The 18042-nt window shown below is 50.3% G+C and overlaps 2 protein-coding genes across 2 annotated transcripts in view; one reads left to right on the top strand and one right to left on the bottom strand.

Annotated features, from left to right (window-relative positions):
* Positions 1-1603, bottom strand: part of TMEM206 (transmembrane protein 206) — a 35005-nt gene extending 33402 nt beyond the window's left edge. Inside the window, exon 1 of the mRNA XM_012638362.1 lies at positions 1428-1603. Coding sequence (XP_012493816.1) covers positions 1428-1463 — 36 coding nt within the window. The 5' untranslated portion in view covers positions 1464-1603. The remainder of the gene's footprint in view (positions 1-1427) is intronic.
* Positions 1604-7643: 6040 nt separating this feature from the next.
* NENF (neudesin neurotrophic factor) lies at positions 7644-17337 on the top strand. The gene is made up of 5 exons (XM_012638325.1): positions 7644-7694; positions 9966-10115; positions 15133-15193; positions 15973-16076; positions 17026-17337. Exons 1-5 carry the CDS (start codon positions 7644-7646, stop codon positions 17200-17202), a joined length of 543 nt encoding a protein of 180 aa, XP_012493779.1. The 3' UTR covers positions 17203-17337.
* Positions 17338-18042: the final 705 nt, after the last annotated feature.

The following is an 18042-nucleotide window of genomic DNA, read 5'->3' as shown; positions in this document are numbered from 1 at the left end:
AAGGTTACAAAAAATGGCAATCCTTAGGCAAATCTCATCTGTCTTCAACATGGCTTCCCCTTCTACTGTAGAGCTAAGCCACCTGCTTTAATATACTCCCCAAAGCCCTTCTGCAAATTATAGTCATTTACGAAGGGAGAGGTGTAGATCGATAACTATTGATCAAAACAGAAAGCAGCAAGTTCACGTGAGAAGGACAGGCAGATTCGAGGCTGGTCTGGAAAGTCAGCCCCCACAGAGTAGGTGGGACCTGAGGTGGCCCTCAACTAATGGGGGAATTTTACCCAACGGAGCTTGGGAGAGGGTTAAAGAAGAAATGGTTATGAGCACGAGCATAAGGCCAGAAGCATGTTTCAAAATGGTGAGTTTCCAGAGTGGTCAGAAACGAGGTGGCTGAGGAGATGGCAAAGGTAATGGGAGATACAGCTGCTGAGCTGTACAGAGCTGTGAAAGCTTGAAGTCTGGACTGGTCTGGACAGACTAAGGGCAGCATCAGGTCTATGAACACAGGAATGTTCCGGGGTCAAGGCTGGGCCTCAAAGCAAATCTGGAGAGTATAAGAAAGACTGGGGGGAGAGGTGGTAACAGTGTATCACATTCGGGTGATTAGAGCAAACGCAGGGACCCAGACTGCAGGAGGACTAGTGGAACGGCCTGACCTCGGCAAGCGAAGGCGCACAGGAGAGGAAGGTTAGCAAAGATGAACAAGGTGTGGCACCTGAGAAGAGGAGGAGGAGGAGACCGGTTTCAGTAAGAAAGGGGGAGTCAGGAGGAAGAGCTGGTCTGGAGGAAAAGCTGGAAGCGCAGCCTCCAGCTCAGGACAGACAAAAGACAAAGAACTGGAAAGTGATAAAGTCAGGGAGGGGGTGACACTGGCGGGAGAGATATGGAGAGGTGCGAGAACCATCAATGTCAGTGAAAGCACTTTTTCAAAGTCAAGTAGCCACCAAAACCTGAGATAATTATCCCCGTCACTAACGACCCCTGGGGGGGGCGCGAGGCCTTGGGTTTGGAGAAGGACTAACGCACATCGTGCATGTGTGCTCGCCGGAAGGAGGGCGCGGGAGCTTCCACTTGTTGCAGACAACGCCACGTTCCTCAGGGGGTGCCGCTTCTGAGGTGGCTTTAATCATTCACCTGCTGGTTACGGGTCGCGGCTCCGCGGACCTGGCTCCATCCCTCGGCCAAGCGACTGGCAGCATCCGGAGGAGGCTGGGTGCCAGCTCCGCCGCCCCGCTTCCTTCCTGCCCCCTCCGCCGCTCCTCTGCACGCGGGGACCCCTCCCAGGACGCGCTCCCCACGTCCCTCTCAAGAGCCCTCGGCCGCGCGCAGCCCGGGCGCCCCCCTCACCCCACCCGCCCAGACGCCCGGGACGCCGCTCCTCCGCCTCGCAAGAAACTTTCCGTACGTCTCCCACTCCCTTGTACCTCCTGGTAGGATGTAGAGCGCTCCTGCCGGATCATGGCACTGACCAGGGGTACGGTACACCTGAGCCCGCTACCGCACCGGCCGCTGTGCCAGGACCTGCCGGCTCTGCGAGGCAAAACCGGTTTGCACGGGCGTCCGGGAGACCAGGCGTGGCGGCACAGGGCGCATGCGCCTCGCTGCTGCCGCCTCGGGGCCGCGAAAGGGCCGCTGGGAAATGTAGTCCGGGCGGGGCGACCCTCCGCACGCCCGGGGCGGCGAGGGCTGAGAGGTACCCAGGGCCGGCTAAACCCCGGCTTAGACGCGCGTGCCTCTTCGTCTCTCACTTCCTCTCTTTGTTGGAGGGGGCGGGACGGAGAAAATGAGTGAAAAGTGGAACAAGGTCAGGTGGGTGGGAGCGCCTAATCTATAACTGCAGGAGGAAGCTTGGCCTGGTGATTTATAACCGTTATAAATGTCCGGAGAGCACTTTGTATGTTACAAAGCGCTTTCACTCACATTATGCCCCTGATCCTGCAAGGACCCCTGTAAGGAGGACATTTTTCTCCCTATTTTACAGAGGAGGAAACTGAGGTACTTTGTTTCAGAAAGGATGGAGGGAGGGCAGTAATCAAGTGGAGTTTATTTCCTCCAGGAGTGAACTATAGAATTCACGTTCTTTCCATTATTCCTGGGGCAGGCACTTGGGGTCAGAACCCCTAGGTTCTTGTCCTGATTCTGCCCCTCACCCTCAGGTTTTGCAATGCTCCGAGCCGTGCTCTCTTTGCCTTGGAATGCAACTGGTAAATCCTGCCCTGCCTGACAGGGCCTTATCACAGCAAAAAGAAGGGATCATGCAGAGAAAACCCAAAAGCACCATCCAACTACGGCTTGAGCCCTAAATGTGGCAGAGTGGACCTGTGGACCACGTCTTCCTCTCCTCCCACTGCCTACAACAGCTGTTCTGTGTCACGGCCCTAAGCTACTTAGTGGTGAAGTAGATAGAGGCTGCTTATTATGTCTTGGTGAATGCTGCTCTGTGTCCCTTGCAGCTGCAGCTCTGCAACCCCCTCCACTCAGGGGCCTCTTCCCTCCTCGGTTGTAAGCAAGTAACACCAACCACATCAGACCTCCTGGAGCATTAGCGGTGGGATATCCCCATCACCTCTCCTGACCACCCTCCCCCACCCCAGACCCTCTGCTCTTAAACATCTATTAAACGGGACAATATATATACCACCTAATACACTGAACAAATGTTTGTTGAATTTATGAATGGAACACTTATTCCAGCCATTTCATTTAACAGTTGCTTGCCAAGATGAATAAACAACAACAAACAGCTAACTAAATTCATTACTGTATTAATACAAGGGTGGTTGACAAAACGAGTCACACAACCATAGAATTTTAGAGCTGGAAGGAGCCAGAGAATTCTATTCCAGCCTTATTCCTCTCTAGTCTTTACTGGTGTGACCAAACTGAAAAATGATGGGCTCCCACATTTGAAGGAGATATTGGCTAACACAATATTCAACATGGTTTAATAAATACAGTGTGCTGGGCAGTGAGATACAGAAATTAATAAGATACCCCAAGGTCCTGGGGTGGGTTTTTGTTTTTGTTTTTTATCCTGGCTCTTGTGGCTCTTCCATGCTAGGGTGGACAGACCATAAACATGTAGATAGAATTTTCTGTTTTGCTGTCCCCAAGTCCTCTTCTCCCATTTCACCATGAGCACACACTGATCAGGCTTTAATCCCTTCCGCGCCACTGGAACAGTGCTTGTCAAGGTCACAAGTGACCTTCAAGTTGTCAAATCAGACAGCCATTTCCCATCCTCTTTCTTGACTTAATCAGCTGCTTTGAACTTCGCTGAGCCTCCCTTCTCCTCCTAGATACACTTTCCTACCCTGGCTTCCAGGACACCACATGGTCCCACCTTGCTTCTACCTCACTTGCTGCTCCTTGGCCTCCTTTGCTGGCTTCTCCTTATCTCCACTCTACAGGGTGTCCTTCCCCAAAGCTAGGTCTTCCATCTCCTTTCTACTCAATCCCCAAGGGCTGAAGTGGTCACCTCTAGACTCATGGCTTGAATTACCACCTACACCCTAAAGATTCTTGTTATGGGTTGAATTGTGTCCCCCTCAAAATATGTTGAAGTCCTAGGCCTGGCATGGTGGCTCATGCCTGCAATCCTAGCACTCTGGGAGGCTGAGGCAGGAGGATCGCTTAAGCTCAGGATTTTGAGACCAGCCAGCTCTACCAAAAACAGAAAAAATCAGCCAGGTGTGGTGGCACACACCTATAGTCCCAGCTAATCGGGAGGCTGAGGCAGGAAGATCGCTTGAGCCCAGGAGTTTGAGGTTGCACTGAGCTATGAAGATGCCACTGCACTCTACCCAGGGTAACAGAGTGAGACTCTGTTTCAAAAAAAAAATTTTGAAGTCTTAACGCCAGTACTTCAGAATGGGACCTTATTTGGAAATAGGGTCATTGCAGATGTAATTAGGATGAGGTCATGCTGGAGTAAGGTGATCCCTTAATCCAATATGACTTATGCCCTTGTAAAAAGACAGAAGACCATGTGAAGACAGACACACGAGGACAACAGCCATATGAGGACAGAAGCAGAGATTGGAGTGATACAGCTGCAAGCCAAAGTGGCTTTAATCATTCACCTGCTTATTACAGGTTAAGGCTCCATCCCTTGGCCAAGCAACAGGCAGTATCCCAAGGATTGCCAGCAACCACCAGAATCTAGGAAGAGGCAAGAAAGGATTCTACCCAGAGTCTCAGAGGGTACATGACCCTGCCAACTCCTTGAATCCAAAATTCTAGCTTCCAGAACCTTGAGAGAATGAATTTCTGTTGTTTTAAGCTGCCCGCTTTGTGGCACCTTGGTACAGCAGGCATAGGAAACTAACACAATTCCCAAGTGTGTATAAATGCATTATTTCCAGCCTGCAGCTGTCCCCTGAGGCCCAGGCTCACATGCCCAGCTCCCTAGGCAACCTCTCCACTGGATGTCCACCTGGCAGCAGCAGAGTGTAGTCACTGAGAGCACAAATGCTGCAGCCAGACTGCCTGATCCTTAGTCCTGGCTCTGCTGCTCACTGCTTTTGTGATTTTGGGAAAGTTATTTAATCTTCCTGTGCCTCAGTTACCTCGTATGTAAAAGAGGAATATTACTACCTATTCATAGAGCTCTGAGAGGATTAAATGAGTTATCACCTGCACAGTCCTAGAATACTAGCTACAAAGAGAAGGTTCCAGTCTTATAGTAAAAGTTTCCACCTAGTTTCGCAATCAGGTCTATTTATGCAAATGAAGGATTCAAACTTGCTTAGTGCTGATTACTTAGTCAGATACATCTGGGCACTAAAGGTGTATGTCAGTAGTATATCAGCGTTAGTGGTTATTACAAAGTTCAAAGCTGAACCTAGGGATCTTCTATCTTAAATCTACTCCCCGCGCAATCTTTCTCATCGTATTCAACTCCACCCTCCCCTTTGCTCTGGCCAGAACTCTCGGAGTCATCTCGACCCCTCCCTTTCTTTCACACCTCACATCTAAATCAGCAAATCCTGTTGGCTCTATTTTTAAATTTTCTCAGAATCTGACCACTCGTCCCCACCTCCACCATGTAATAAGCCACCAGCATTTCTCATTGATTATTTTCAATAGCTTCCTAAGTGGTCTACTTCCACACCTCCCGCTCTGAGTTCTAGTCCCAACACAGCAGACAGGGAGAGCCTATTAACCAAGTCAGATCACGTCACTCCTCTGCTCCAGCCCCTCCAAAGCCAAAGTCCCCAGTTTCCTGTGTGAACAAATGTGAACCTGAAAGAGTCAGTCCTTCAAGATGGATCCCAAGTGGCTGAGTGCGCCTAAAACAGCCAAGAGGCCATGTGCTGAGCAGAGGTCACACACTTACTCTGAGTTCCCCCAAAACCCCACACCTGTTTAACTTTGGTACTTTCAGAGCTCACCTGAATCAACCAATGAGAGTTCACCAGCCTCAGCCAATTAGTGTTCAGATGTATCTGATTAAGCAATCAGCACTAAGCAAGTTTGAATCCTTCATTTGCATAAACAGACCTAATTGAGAAACTGGGTGGAAACTTTTACTGTAAAACTGGAACCTTCTCTTTGTTCCCTGGAACACACCTTCGTTTTTACAACAGGGGCTGTGTCTGCCCAGTTTGCAAACTGTTCACCGGAATAAAATCCTTCCTCCACATTCCTCTTCAGAGAGCTTTTGTTCACACTTGTAAGGCCCTATAGGATCTGTCCCCCAGCCCCTACCTTTCCTAATGCTCCTACCCCTCACTCTCTGAGCTCCAACATGTGGAGCATATGTTGGCCTAAGAGCCTTTGCACTGGCTCTTCCTTCTACCCCAAATGCTCCCCTTCTAGATGTCCATGTGACTCACTTCCTCACCTCCTTCAGGTCTTTCCCCAGATGTCACCTAGTCAGTGATGCCTTCTCTGAGCATCCTGTAAAAGCAGCAAACCCAGCTTCCAGCACACCTCTACTCTATGCTTCTCCCTAGCACATACCATCTTCTGACATTCTTTTCAGTCTCCCCCCGCTAGGATGGAAGCTCCATGAGGGTGAGGTTCATTGTTCAGTGTTGTCCACTGCTGTATCCCAGTGCCTCCGACAGTGCTTGGCCTTTACTAGGTACTCAAATAGTTGTTGAATAAATAAACGAACAAAGTAATTTCACATGGCAATAAGAGCTTGAAAGAGGCCGGGCGCGGTGGCTCACGCCTGTAATCCTAGCTCTCTGGGAGGCCGAGATGGGCGGATTGTTTGAGCTCAGGAGTTCGAAACCAGCCTGAGCAAGAGCGAGACCCCATCTCTACCAAAAATAGAAAGAAATTAATTGGACAACTAAAAATATATAGAAAATATTAGCCGGGCATGGTGGCGCATGCCTGTAGTCCCAGCTACTCGGGAGGCTGAGGCAGAAGGATCGCTTGAGCCCAGGAGTTTGAGGTTGCTGTGAGCTAGGATGACGCCACAGCACTCTAGCCCGGGCAACACAGTGAGACTCTGTCTCAAAAAAAAAAAAAAAAAAAAAAGAGCTTGAAAGAAAGTACAACAGGATGTGTGATAGTGATAGGGCAGCTAGAGGGCGGGGTGGTGCTAATATATCTGGAGGATGTCAACAGAGGCCTCCTGATGGTAGTTACTTTTGAGTTGAGACCTGAATGACAACGAGGGGCCAGCACATGATGGTCTGCACCCCAGGCAGAGAGCACAGGTATAGCACAAAGGCGCCAGGCTGGAGCACAAGCAGAAAGCAGTGTGGCTGGAGCGGCATAAAGGAGACAGAGTCAAGGAGGTAGGCAGAGGCCACATCACAGAGGCTGGGTCGTGCTGATCCTGGGCTGGCTTGCTCTCAGATCCAGCTCTCGCTTTCCCCTGCTCTGCTCTGGGGTGCAGGGGCTGGCCCTGCAGGCTGGGTTTCCACTGGGTTCAGTCAAGAAGAGGCACTGCTGAGAGTTGAAGGGATCAGTGCAAGAGAGAAGCCAGGGTTTTTCTTTGCCTCTGGCAGTTTCCCTTGCATGCCTCCAGCCCCTGGTACAAAGGCTTGCTGTGCTTTTAGCTTAGCCAGGTTACCCAGGTCCCTAGACTTTAATAAATACCACCTCTACCCTTCCACTGGCCGCATGGTGGCTTTCTGCTGTTGCTAGTCTCTGAGTTTCCTTAGGGTTGTTTCAACCTCTTTCATCACCTGTGTAACCAACTCCCTGCATTCGAGCCATTCTGTTTTACTCAGAATAGTTTCTATTTTTCTTGCAGGTGACCAACTGATATTCCAAGTGCTTTGGAAAAATGAATCTGGATTCAAGTAGAAAAGGTCAATCAGGGGGTGCCTGGAGAAATTCAAGGGCATATGAACATATTCTTCAATTATAGATGCATCTTCAGCATCTCGGGGAGTGGGGAGCTAGATGGGATCAGTAGAAATTACAGAGAGGATCTTTTGGCTTAAAGAGGCTCCTAACAAACAGAACTGTAGAAAGAAAGGGCTCAAGCAGAGAAGCAGCATGCTGTACTGCAGGGACGTTATCAAGGAACATGATGCATGGGGAAGGGATGATATTCTAGTCAGGGTTTACAAAGGCCTCTTTCAACCTGGAGATCCTGTGACACGGCGTAAGGTATACGCTGCAGACACGCAGCTTTCTGCATCCATTATCGTTGTTAGTTTCAACCCAGTCCTATGAAGGAAGCAGACTGGCATGTCACTGACATGGAAATTGAGATTCAGATGGTTAGTGGGCAGATCCTGTGTGGGTCACTCTGCACTAGAAGCCTAGTCTGTTGAATATGTAAATGTATACACGTTTGATACAGTCCCTGAGGGGAGGTATAGCCTGATGGTTAGGCAGACTCTGGGACACGTGGCCTGTGCTTGACTTGGCTCTGCCGCTCACTGTGTGACCTTGGGCAAGGTACTTAAGGTCCCTGCACTTCAGTGTCATCATCTATAGAAGGGAGGATAATGATAGTTCTTACATTGCACGGCCGGGTGCAGTGGCTCACGCCTGTAATCCCAGAACTTTTGGAGGCCGAGGCAGGAGGATTGCTTGAGGCCAGGAGTTTGAGACCAGCCTGGGCAACATAGTAAGACCCCATCTCTATAAAAAAATTAAAAACTAGCCAGGTGTAGTAGCACACCCGTAGTTCCAGTTACTCAGGAGGCTGAGGCAGGAGGATGGCTTGAGCACATAAGTTAGAGGCTTTAGCGAACAATGATTGTGCCAGTGCCCTCCAGCCTGGGTGACAGAGCAAGACCCTGTCTCTAAAAATAAAATAAAATAAAAGTTCTTACATCATAGAGTTATAGTGGGGATTAAATGAGTTAATACATGTGAAGTGCTGAAACCAGTGCCTGGCACATGGTAAGCCCTTCTCTGCTCTCCTTTGCCCATTTTCCCAATCACTAAGTGTTAAGGGCCCCAAGAGCTCAGTCCTCTCTGCCTACATGCACTTCTCTTGTTGATCTCACCCATTCCCGTGGCTTTAAATACAGCCTATTTGCCAGTGATTCCAAAATTTCTATCTCCAGCCTGTAACTCTCCCCCAATTCCAGACTCACATATTTAACTGTCAATTTGATATGCCCAGTGAGATGTCAAATATGCACCTCAAACTGAACAAGCCCCAAACTGATCTTGATCTTCCCCTAAACCTGCTCCTATCTCTATAAATGGCAACTCCATCTTTCCAGTTGCTCAGGCCAAAAACCCTAGGGTCATCCTTGACTCCTCTCCCTCTCTCACCCCATGTCTCATCTGCCAGCAAATCCTGCCAGCCACACCTTTAAAACGTCTCCACAGTCCACCCACTTCTCATACCCCCATTCTGCTCCAAGGCACCCTGTCTCCCACCTGGATTTACGCAGTAGCCTCCCTGCTTCAGCTAGAGTTATCCAGTTAACACTTTAACTCATTTCTGTTCCATTCACGCAGAGTAAAAGCCAAAGTCTTTTCAAAATAATCAGTGTGGCCCTGCAAGATCCCCTCCCCGCCCCCCGCTGCCCGCAAACCCCCTCACTCTCTTACCTCCCTGAGCTCATCTCCTCCCCTCTTCCCTGCTTGCTGTTTTTCTAACTAGCAGGGCACTCTCCGTCCTCAGCATTCATGTCCTTGAGCCTTTGCCCCGTTGCTCTGCCTTCCTGGCTCCTCCCCTCACCACCTATATATTTTTAAACAAATACCATCTTCTCAGTGAAGCCTTCCCTGGCCAGCCCATTTATTAATAAAATGGCACCCCCCAGCGCTCCCTATCCCTCTACCCTGCTTTATTTCCTCCTTAGTATTTACCACCGTCTAACGTATACTTACCTATCTCGCTTTTGTCTGTCTGCCCATACAATGTAAGCTCCACGTGGGCATGGCTCTGTCTTGTTCAGGGATGCTTCTGTCCCGGTGACCTGGTACATGGAGGCCCTCGCAAACTATTTGTCGAATAAACTAATGAGCGAAGGCTTGCGCATACGTTAGTTATTATTTTGGGGTAGCTGTGCTGCGCCCCACCCTTTGCAAAAATTCCTTTGGCGACCAGAGATTTCAACACAACTAGGAAGAAAAAAAAATCAGCCCAAAATAAAAGCAAATTAATACAGTTAAGGGTTCCATTTTATAAATATACCCTCCCAGGTGGTGGAATATCGGGGTGTGTCATCCACGTAGCTAATCAAGGAACTGCTGTAACACCTGTCGTTCTTTGCTAGTTTTCAGTCCCTAGTCTGGAGTTAGGAGTCCGGGGTCATAACCTGGCTCCGAAGTTTCCAGCAGCCCGGCCCTGCCCACCCGAAGCGCCGCGGGGCGAAGGAGGAGCGCGGAAGGCAGGGGATCCCGGCTCCCCGCCCTCGGGGCGGCCCCAGGAGCCGGGCGGGCTTCCGGGCCGCGCGGCGGGAGCGTGCGGGCTGCGCCGCCTTGGCCGCCCTCGCCCCGGGCCGCGAGCTCGCCATGGGGCTCCCCGCGCCGCGGCGGTGTGTCCAGAACACAGCTCTTGGCTGCCCTCCTGAACCCTCCAGCTGGAGCTAGGAAGGGCCCTGGCATCGCTGGCCCTGGTCCTGGCCCTGGCGCTTGCAGCCCGGGCCGGGCAGGCGCCGCGCCCCGCCGAGCGGGGGCCTCCGGTGCGGCTCTTCACGGAGGAGGAGCTGGCCCGCTACGGCGGGGAGGAGGTAGGCGGGGGCGGCGCGGCCGAGGGACTGGGGGCCAGGCCGGGCCTGCGGTGAGCGGGGATCCGGGAGGCGCCAGCGGCGAGGGAGGCCAGGCGGACGCGCGGCCCGCGGCGGGCGCCCCCTCCCGAAACCTGGGCGCCGCGCTCTGCCCGGGCTGCGGGGCCTCGTGTGTCCAGGCGGGGACGGATGGCCGAGGGATCAGGGCGACTCCTCAACAATCGGGAGCCCTGCTTTGCCTGCACACTCCCTCTTTCTTCCCGGGAGATTCCCTCTCGAGCCGCCTTCTCGGTGGTGGTCTGTGTAAGAACCTCAGAGCGTTTAGTTCTTAATGTTCACATCAGCTGACGGCGGTCACTGCCTACTTATGGGGGGAGTGGCAGCGGAGGGAGGGACTGGCAGGGGAGGGAGGGATTGGCAGGGGAGGGAGGGAGGGAGGGAAGCAAAGCCAGTACCCTGCGTTGGGGGCAGGGAATGGAGGCAGGTCTTTGCCTGCACTTCCTTCTCCTACCCCTACATCCCAGGTCGCCTCTGCAGCAAACACTTCAATCCCATGTGTCTGTGCCCTTGGGGCTGAGCTGGAGCTGGGAGCCAGCACAGATGGGGGATGGGAGGTTAGCGACAAAGACCCCCTCCAACACACACACACCATGTCGGTCAGTAGTCTGGAGGGGTCCAGAAAACTCACAACCACCTGCCCCTGCGGGTTGGTGGGGTCCAGTGTGATGGCTGTGTAGTGTGGAAATGAGGCTGCACGTGGCAAGGGCCCTGGGGGGCTGGTATTAAATGGGGAAGTCGGGGATCAGGGTTGGTGGGGAGATCATAGTATCATAGCATTTCAGAGCTGACAGAAACCAGTCTCCTGCTTTTACAGCCGAGGAAACTGAGGCATGCCACTTGTTAGTGGTATAGCAGGGAGGGATCCGATGTCCTCTTGTTAAAACCCTCTGGCTGGGCTCCCTAACTCCTGAGTTAACGGAGCTTAGATGGACTCGGATGGCAAAGGGGAAGCAGATGGCATCGCCAGTTTGGGCATCATTTGGGAAGAGGTTGGTTAGAGCCTTGAGTGGATGAGGACACAGAGGCAGAGAGACATGACGGGGATGACGGGATGTTAAAGCTGGCCTTCTTTGGGGGCAGCAGAGGGAACTGGACGGTTCAGAGTCAGGGGACCTGTGCAGAAATAAGTTAATACAGCAGGTCTGCTCTCCTCAGGAAGGCCTACCTGCAAGAGTGGCCAGTGTCTGGTGTCTGGACTTAGGGAGTTTTACCATCCTTCCCTCACCAATAAGGGTGGCCCCCACTCTGCCTAGGCTGTATGTACAGACGTGTGGTTCATGCTGAACACTGTACGCGCTAGGCAGAGGGTGCCTGCGTGTCCAGCCCCCAATAAAAACCTTGGGTGCTGAGTCTAGCGGGCTTCCTTGGGCATAAACGTGGCACACGTTATATTTTGTCGCGGGATGGGGGGAAGAGTGTGATCTGGGTGATCCTGAACAGAAGAGAGAGAGCATAAGGAAACCTGCGCGTGGATTACCCCAGATTCCACCTCTGTCTTTTTCCCTCCTACCTGTGAGTACAACCATGTGCCGAGTTCTTTGAATCTTCCTTCTAGGGAATCTCCTCCAGCTGTCAGAATAGTCTGGGAGACCTGCAGCACAGAATCCAAGGAAAGAGTGTTCAAAACAGGCTTGGGAACCGCGGGCCAGCTGCTGGACCCTGCCTTCCTGCCTGCACCCAGCTCTGGGACTCTCTCCTTCAACTGTGCTAAGAGAGAGGCCTTTCTTCCTCTTTGCCCTGCAGCTGTTGTATCCCCTTGTCACGGTGACTCTCATGGCACCCTCCACTGGCCGCTGCCTGACTGCAGGCAGGGAGGAAGCCCAGATGGCAGGACCATCACAAGACCCAAAGAAAGATAAGGGCCCTGGTCTCATTTATGCAGGGCCGTCCCTCTGATTCCCTTCTGTCTGGGTACCCCTGACCAGGTGGCCTGGAGTCTTTGGATGACTGTCCCAGGAGACTCTCAGTCCCGCTTGGGCCCGGGCAAGTGCCCTTTTGTGCCAAATGTGCCCTCTGGTGGGGCAGGGCAAGAGAGTAGACAGAGTCTTGGATTCCAAGGCTCCAGGTTCCAGAACCTGCTCCCCCTCTACTTTACTCTGTGACTCTGGACAAGTAAGTCACTTAACCTCCCTGAGCCTAGACATCCTCATCCAGAAAACGAAGGCATTAGATAGATTCTCTGTGAGGCCCCTTCCAGTTTGAACTTCACGTACTTCCGGAGTCCCTGTCCCTTGGGAAATACATTTTTTCCTATCTTTCCTTTAAAAAAACCTGTAATGTCCTTCTGCTGGGTTATCTGATTTCCTTTTTGATCTTAAAATTTTCAAAACCTACAGGAGGATAAAAGAAACTAGCATTTATTTCCCTAAACTTCTAAGTCCTTTATATCTCTTACCATGGTTAATCCTCATAAAAGCCCATTGAGCTGATACTTTTATTATCCTCATATCACAGAGGAGAAAACTGAGGCACAGAGAGGTTAAGTAATTTGTTTAAGGCAACACAGCTCGTAAGTGGTGGCTCAAACCCAGGCCTGCTGGACTTGAAGACTTGAGCTAGGACCATGATACTGTGGTGATTCCTCCTTTGGGCTCTTGGAAAAAGACAGCCCTCCTGCTGTTATTTATGACCTGCTGTGGTCATAAATAGATTAAAAAAATGATATATCCATTTATACACATCCAACTCTAGATCACGAAAGATCTCCCCTGTGCGGGTGAGTGAGGGGGTGGGGAGACATGGTGTCAAGCCGGGGCTGAGTGTGTCTTTATCATGTCTTTCTGGTTGTTTTTACTCCTGAGTCTGCATTTATGCTTCCTAAGGAGGGAGGGGGAGGACTCCCACCCACCCCCGCCACTTTCTCAGTTGCCATTTCCCAGACCTGAAAATCCGTGCCTGTGGGCTCTGCTGTCAGTGCATGTCCGTCTTTACGCGATCAGAACTCACCTTGTAGCACGCGTGGTGTTTAACTGCCAAGACCATTGCTCTGGACGGCCAGTGAAATACCCGTGCAACAGGAATCGCTCAAAAGGCGCCGCACGTTCTTTTCCACCCCTTTATTACGGCTTCCTCTTAGCGCTTCTGCCTTTGGCGTATGCAGGGGGTCCCAAAAGTCTCCATACAAAGGAAACGTTTCGTAAAATTTTGCAATGAATATTTAGTAAATAAAGGTACATTTAGCTACAGGCTACAATTTCCCATTTCCCCTGCTTATGGCGACTTCTGGGACACCCTGTAGTTTAATGAGGAGATAAATATTTTACTGTTGAAGAAATGGAGAGTGTTAGTCATGTGCTGCTTGTTTTTATATCTTATGGATGTGAATGTTATATGACTCTTTGCACACAGAAAATATATATCCAAGAAAAAGCCACAGAATGGAAAATGTGACAAAAACACATGGTTAAATTATAGCTGTAATATATTTCAGAAATTGATATAAATACATAGTCTCACTTGAGAAGCAATCAAAGCCGAGGAACAAGTAATCACAGGGAAGAAAAGGCAGTAAGTTGTCACAGAGAAAAATGCAGTCTGCTGGCCTGAACAGCCATGCCACTTAAAATAACCCTGGCTGGGTGAGGTGGAGCAGGGTCCACAAAGCCGGCAGAAGTTCTAGGGACGGTCTTGAAGAGCTAATTAGGGAATAGTAAAAGCTAACCATTTACTGAGCTGCTGGGCGCTCACAGACACTGTTTTCTTCAGCCTTCCTGCAAGGTGGACGGGTGTCATCCCCAAGTTACAGTTAGAGAGACACACTTGGGTTGAGTGCCAGTGAGGTATGTTTCTTCGGGTGAGCTGTTTAACTTCTCTGAGCCTCAGTTCCTCTCTCTGTTAGATACGGTCATTCAAACACTTGACCATAAGCTCCACAAGGGCAAGAACCCTAAAGCCCACCCCAAAGGGAAGGCCCAAGCAGCATGTGCTTGTTGAACCTAAGATTCCTATAGAGCCAACCGTGACTCCCACCCTTACCTGGCCTGTGAGCCTCCTGGCTGATGTCTCTGCACCCACAATTGGGCTCAGACAAAAGACAGATCGGACTTGGGTGTCCTGGGACTGTGCTAGTCACCCCAGCCTGAGCCCAGCTTGATGGAAGTTAGAAAATCCATGCCATCTGCTTTTGTGTTATTCTCTCTCGGTGGGGGAAATTCTAAGGTGACATTTTATACCTGCTAATATAGCAAAAAATAAAATGTAAAACCCATTGTTAGTAGAAACAGCATTATTTGCACATTCCTAGCACTGTAAACAGTTTAATGTTTTTAAAGGGCAAACTGGTAAAATATAAAAAGTGACTAAGTTCATATACTTCGGTCCAGTAATTCTATGTATTGAAATATGTCTCAAGAAAGTAAGTCATCAAATTAGAAAGTAATTTGTAGAAAGCTACTGTTCATAATGCTGCCATTTATAGTTCCAAGGGATGGAAACAACCCAAATGCCCAAAATAGAAGACTAGCTAAACAAACCGGTACACAGTAGCACTAATATAAGATGGGTCCCACGGAGCTGTTTGAGTGACAGCCATTCTGGTTATTCCAGTATGTAGAAATGTTTATATGAAGGAGCGTTAACTATAAGAAGCAAAATATAAAATAGATTATTTATACCAGTTATATCCACGTATGTCCATTGGTGAAGATGAAATTTGGACTGATTTGAATATTTCATCATTTAATATTATTTTGAATTCTTACCTGCACAAAGTTGCTTCAGTTCCCGATTTGCTTTGTAAAGGAGGGGATTGCCATGCTCTTGTCATGAGACTTTATGAGTTTCCCAGGTTTTTGTGCGTGGGCATGACATTGCCCAGGCAGGCGAGGACCAGGCTTGGCGGAAGGCCGCTTGTGACTTTACCCACCGCTCTTTGCACGGCTTGCGAGAGGAGGGTTTGCTAACTCCACTGGAAGAGCTGGGCTGGCCCCACCCTCTTCACAGCTTCTCCCCTGCTTTCTAGGAAGATCAGCCCATCTACTTGGCGGTGAAGGGAGTGGTGTTTGATGTCACTTCCGGAAAGGGTAAGTGGCTTGGCATTTTGAATCTTTATTCGCCGGGAGCTTGGAAGCCAGAGTGGGCACTTGAAGGTGTGAGGAAAGGGAGAGAACGTTGGGCAAGTCCTTGTCCTTCCACTTTAAGATAACGAGATTGAATTAATGTTTGTCCGTGTTTTACTTCAATCGTTTTTTTTGCCCTAATAATGCCATGCTCCTATGCAAAAGCCTTCCACGGCTCCCCAGTGCTCGTAGAGTCAAACTCAGACTTGATGATTTAGCCTAGTTTAAGCACTGAGAGAAGTGTTGCTTAGCAAAGAGTTGATATGATGGATATCATAGAACATTTTAATGCCGTCTAATGGTTTCCCTGATTGTAACTACAGATGCTACCATGGAGATAGTTTTGTAATGGTTCATCTTTTATTTGATGCCAGACACTGCTGAATAGCGGTAGACTTGGCTTCCACCAACATTTAAGAAGACCAAGCCTTTTTTTTTTAGTTTTCATTTTTAATATTTTTAAGAGGCTATTTTAATTCTGTATTTTCTAAAAATCACCTCTCAGCCTGCGTCTGTGACTTATTCCGTATTTTGAATTAGATTTGTGGAATCCAACTTGGTGGCTGGGGGTGGCTCATTGGACTTTCTGTTGTCACTGCTTAGCCTCTCCTTGGGCCTGGAGCCCTTTTTAGGATTGGGTGGGGCCTCGGGAACCCCCCAGACCCCCCCACAGCTGTGTGCCAGTTCCTGGCCTCTGTGCCTGTGCACGCACACTCACGTCCTCTTCTTCTTCCCCACTACAGAGTTTTATGGACGAGGAGCCCCCTACAATGCCTTGACTGGGAAGGACTCCACTAGAGGGGTGGCCAAGATGTCCCTGGATCCTGCAGATCTCACCCATGACACTGTGAGCCAGATTTTGAGCCTTTGTCAAATGCCCCACCCCCTTGGCCATAGCTTTTTCTTTTCTTTTCGTTAACCTCTCAGCAAGAGCAAAGCTTCCTAACTAACCTATTTACCCTCCAGTCCACTTGGTGTGCTAGCCAACCATTTTCTTAAAATAGATTCTCCTACTTTGTGCCACTCCTACTCAGAAACCTTCCGTGGCTCCCTATTGCCTACAGAGTCACGCCCAGATTCTTGTGAACTTGTGATCCAACTCTGTGATCGTCACGGTTTGGCCCCAACCTGCCTTGGCAGCCCGATTCCCCTTATGGTCTGCACGCACCTCCGCCCAGCCCTTACCGCTTCGCTGTTAGTCTCTGAGACCTCAGGCCACTCTCGGTAGCTTAGTGGATGAACTGGGCTGGGAAGCGAGGTCTCCCTCTGTGCTCATATTTCTGTGAAGGAGAAGATAGCATTAAAAAAATAAAAACCTATTGAGGGTCTAAACAATTGCAACAGTAAGGCTGGCATTCACCCCGCGTGTGCTCAACATCAAATCTACGTTGAGGTAAGTTGAGAAGAGCCAAACTCCTCAACCACAACATTATAGAAGCAAATGAAGAACTTAAGGAAGGGCAAGGGTGCCTGAATTTGTGACGGGAGGAGTGCAGAGCGTGGTGAGATTAATCAGGAGGGAGGAGGTAGACGCTGACGGCAGCAAAGCATGCCCCGCCCCCAGGATGGGTGTTCTCTGGATGATGAGGCCATTGCTCCCCTTGTTTCATACCCCCCAGCCCCACCAACATACAGGGTTGTCTGTTAAGTCAATGGTCCATTGTTTGGTTTGTTGAGATTTTTTTTTTTCTTGCGTTAGGGGTGTGGGGAGGGTAAGGTAGGGATGGGGAAAGGCCGATGCCAAACACGATTCACTCACCCCCATCCCCTGTGTTTCTTGGGCTTTTCTCCCCAAGACGGGTCTCACGGCCAAGGAGCTGGAGTCCCTGGATGACGTCTTCACCAAAGTGTACAAAGCCAAATATCCTATCGTCGGCTACACGGCCCGGAGAATTCTCAACGAGGACGGCAGCCCCAACCTGGACTTCAAGCCTGAAGACCAGCCCCACTTCGACATCAAGGACGAGTTCTGATGTCCCACCTGCAGGAGCAGCTCCTTGGGAGGGTGAGGCAGGACGACACTCAAGCACTAAGTCTCCTGCAAAATGGGCTGCCTGAAGACTCTGAGTCACCTAGATCTGAATAAAACAGTTGCTTACCTGCAGGAGTGAATGCTTCTTATCGTCCTTGGTCAAGTGTGCTATCTGCCTGGGTATCCCTGCCCGCACACCAGCCGGGGTGGCAATAATAGCCAGAGTGGAAGCCTCCTAAATGTCAACGTCGGCTGTCTGGGGAGTGGAATTATGAGTGACCTTTATTTCTTATCATTTTCTGTCCTTGCCAGATTTTCTACCGTGACCATGTTTACTTTATAATAAGAACAGAAATAAACTTCCTATTTTTACAAAGGGAGAATTCTTCCACATAGACCATCTCCTTGGAGCCCCGTCAGCACCACTTGTAAGTGGGGGGGCTGTGCCGCCCTGCCAGGGTCCTGCTTTCTGTCACCCCTGCCCGTGAAGGGGCGGGGCGGCCAGGGGCATCCAAGCAATGTGGCAGGAACGGAAGGTGGTGAGATGGAAGGGTGCATGATGGGAAAGGGAGCTAGGAAACCAAGAGCAAGGGAGGTGGGAGCTGGCCTCAGCCCCGTGTGGCTGGAAAGTGGCAAGGAGGGCTGGGGTCCAGCCTGGGCAGAGCCTGGCCGGAGGTCATTCCAAGAAGGGTGAACACACTTCTTACACTGGACTGAGGTCAGATTTTAGGAGGAAATCCCTTTGGAGAGGATGGGGATTTTTCTCTCTAGGGGACATTGGGCAACGTCTGGAGACATGTTTTGGTTGTCATAGCTGCAGGCTGCTGCTGGCATGTAGAGG

Source organism: Propithecus coquereli, unplaced genomic scaffold (genome assembly GCF_000956105.1).
Source record: "Propithecus coquereli isolate 6110/MARCELLA unplaced genomic scaffold, Pcoq_1.0 Scaffold129, whole genome shotgun sequence".
Taxonomy (NCBI): domain Eukaryota; kingdom Metazoa; phylum Chordata; class Mammalia; order Primates; family Indriidae; genus Propithecus; species Propithecus coquereli.
Note: the sequence above shows the minus strand (reverse complement) of the source record. Positions and strands in the feature narration are given on the sequence as shown.

What these genes read in the sequence shown, in the direction of transcription:
- NENF (XM_012638325.1), top strand. Translation starts at nt 7,644, where the DNA reads ATGAAGGAAGCAGACTGGCATGTCACTGACATGGAAATTGAGATTCAG. An exon ending in TGGAAATTGAGATTCAGATG is followed by an intron (nt 7,695 to 9,965) that starts GTTAGTGGGCAG and finishes TGAACCCTCCAG; the next exon opens with CTGGAGCTAGGAAGGGCCCT. An exon ending in CCCGCTACGGCGGGGAGGAG is followed by an intron (nt 10,116 to 15,132) that starts GTAGGCGGGGGC and finishes CCTGCTTTCTAG; the next exon opens with GAAGATCAGCCCATCTACTT.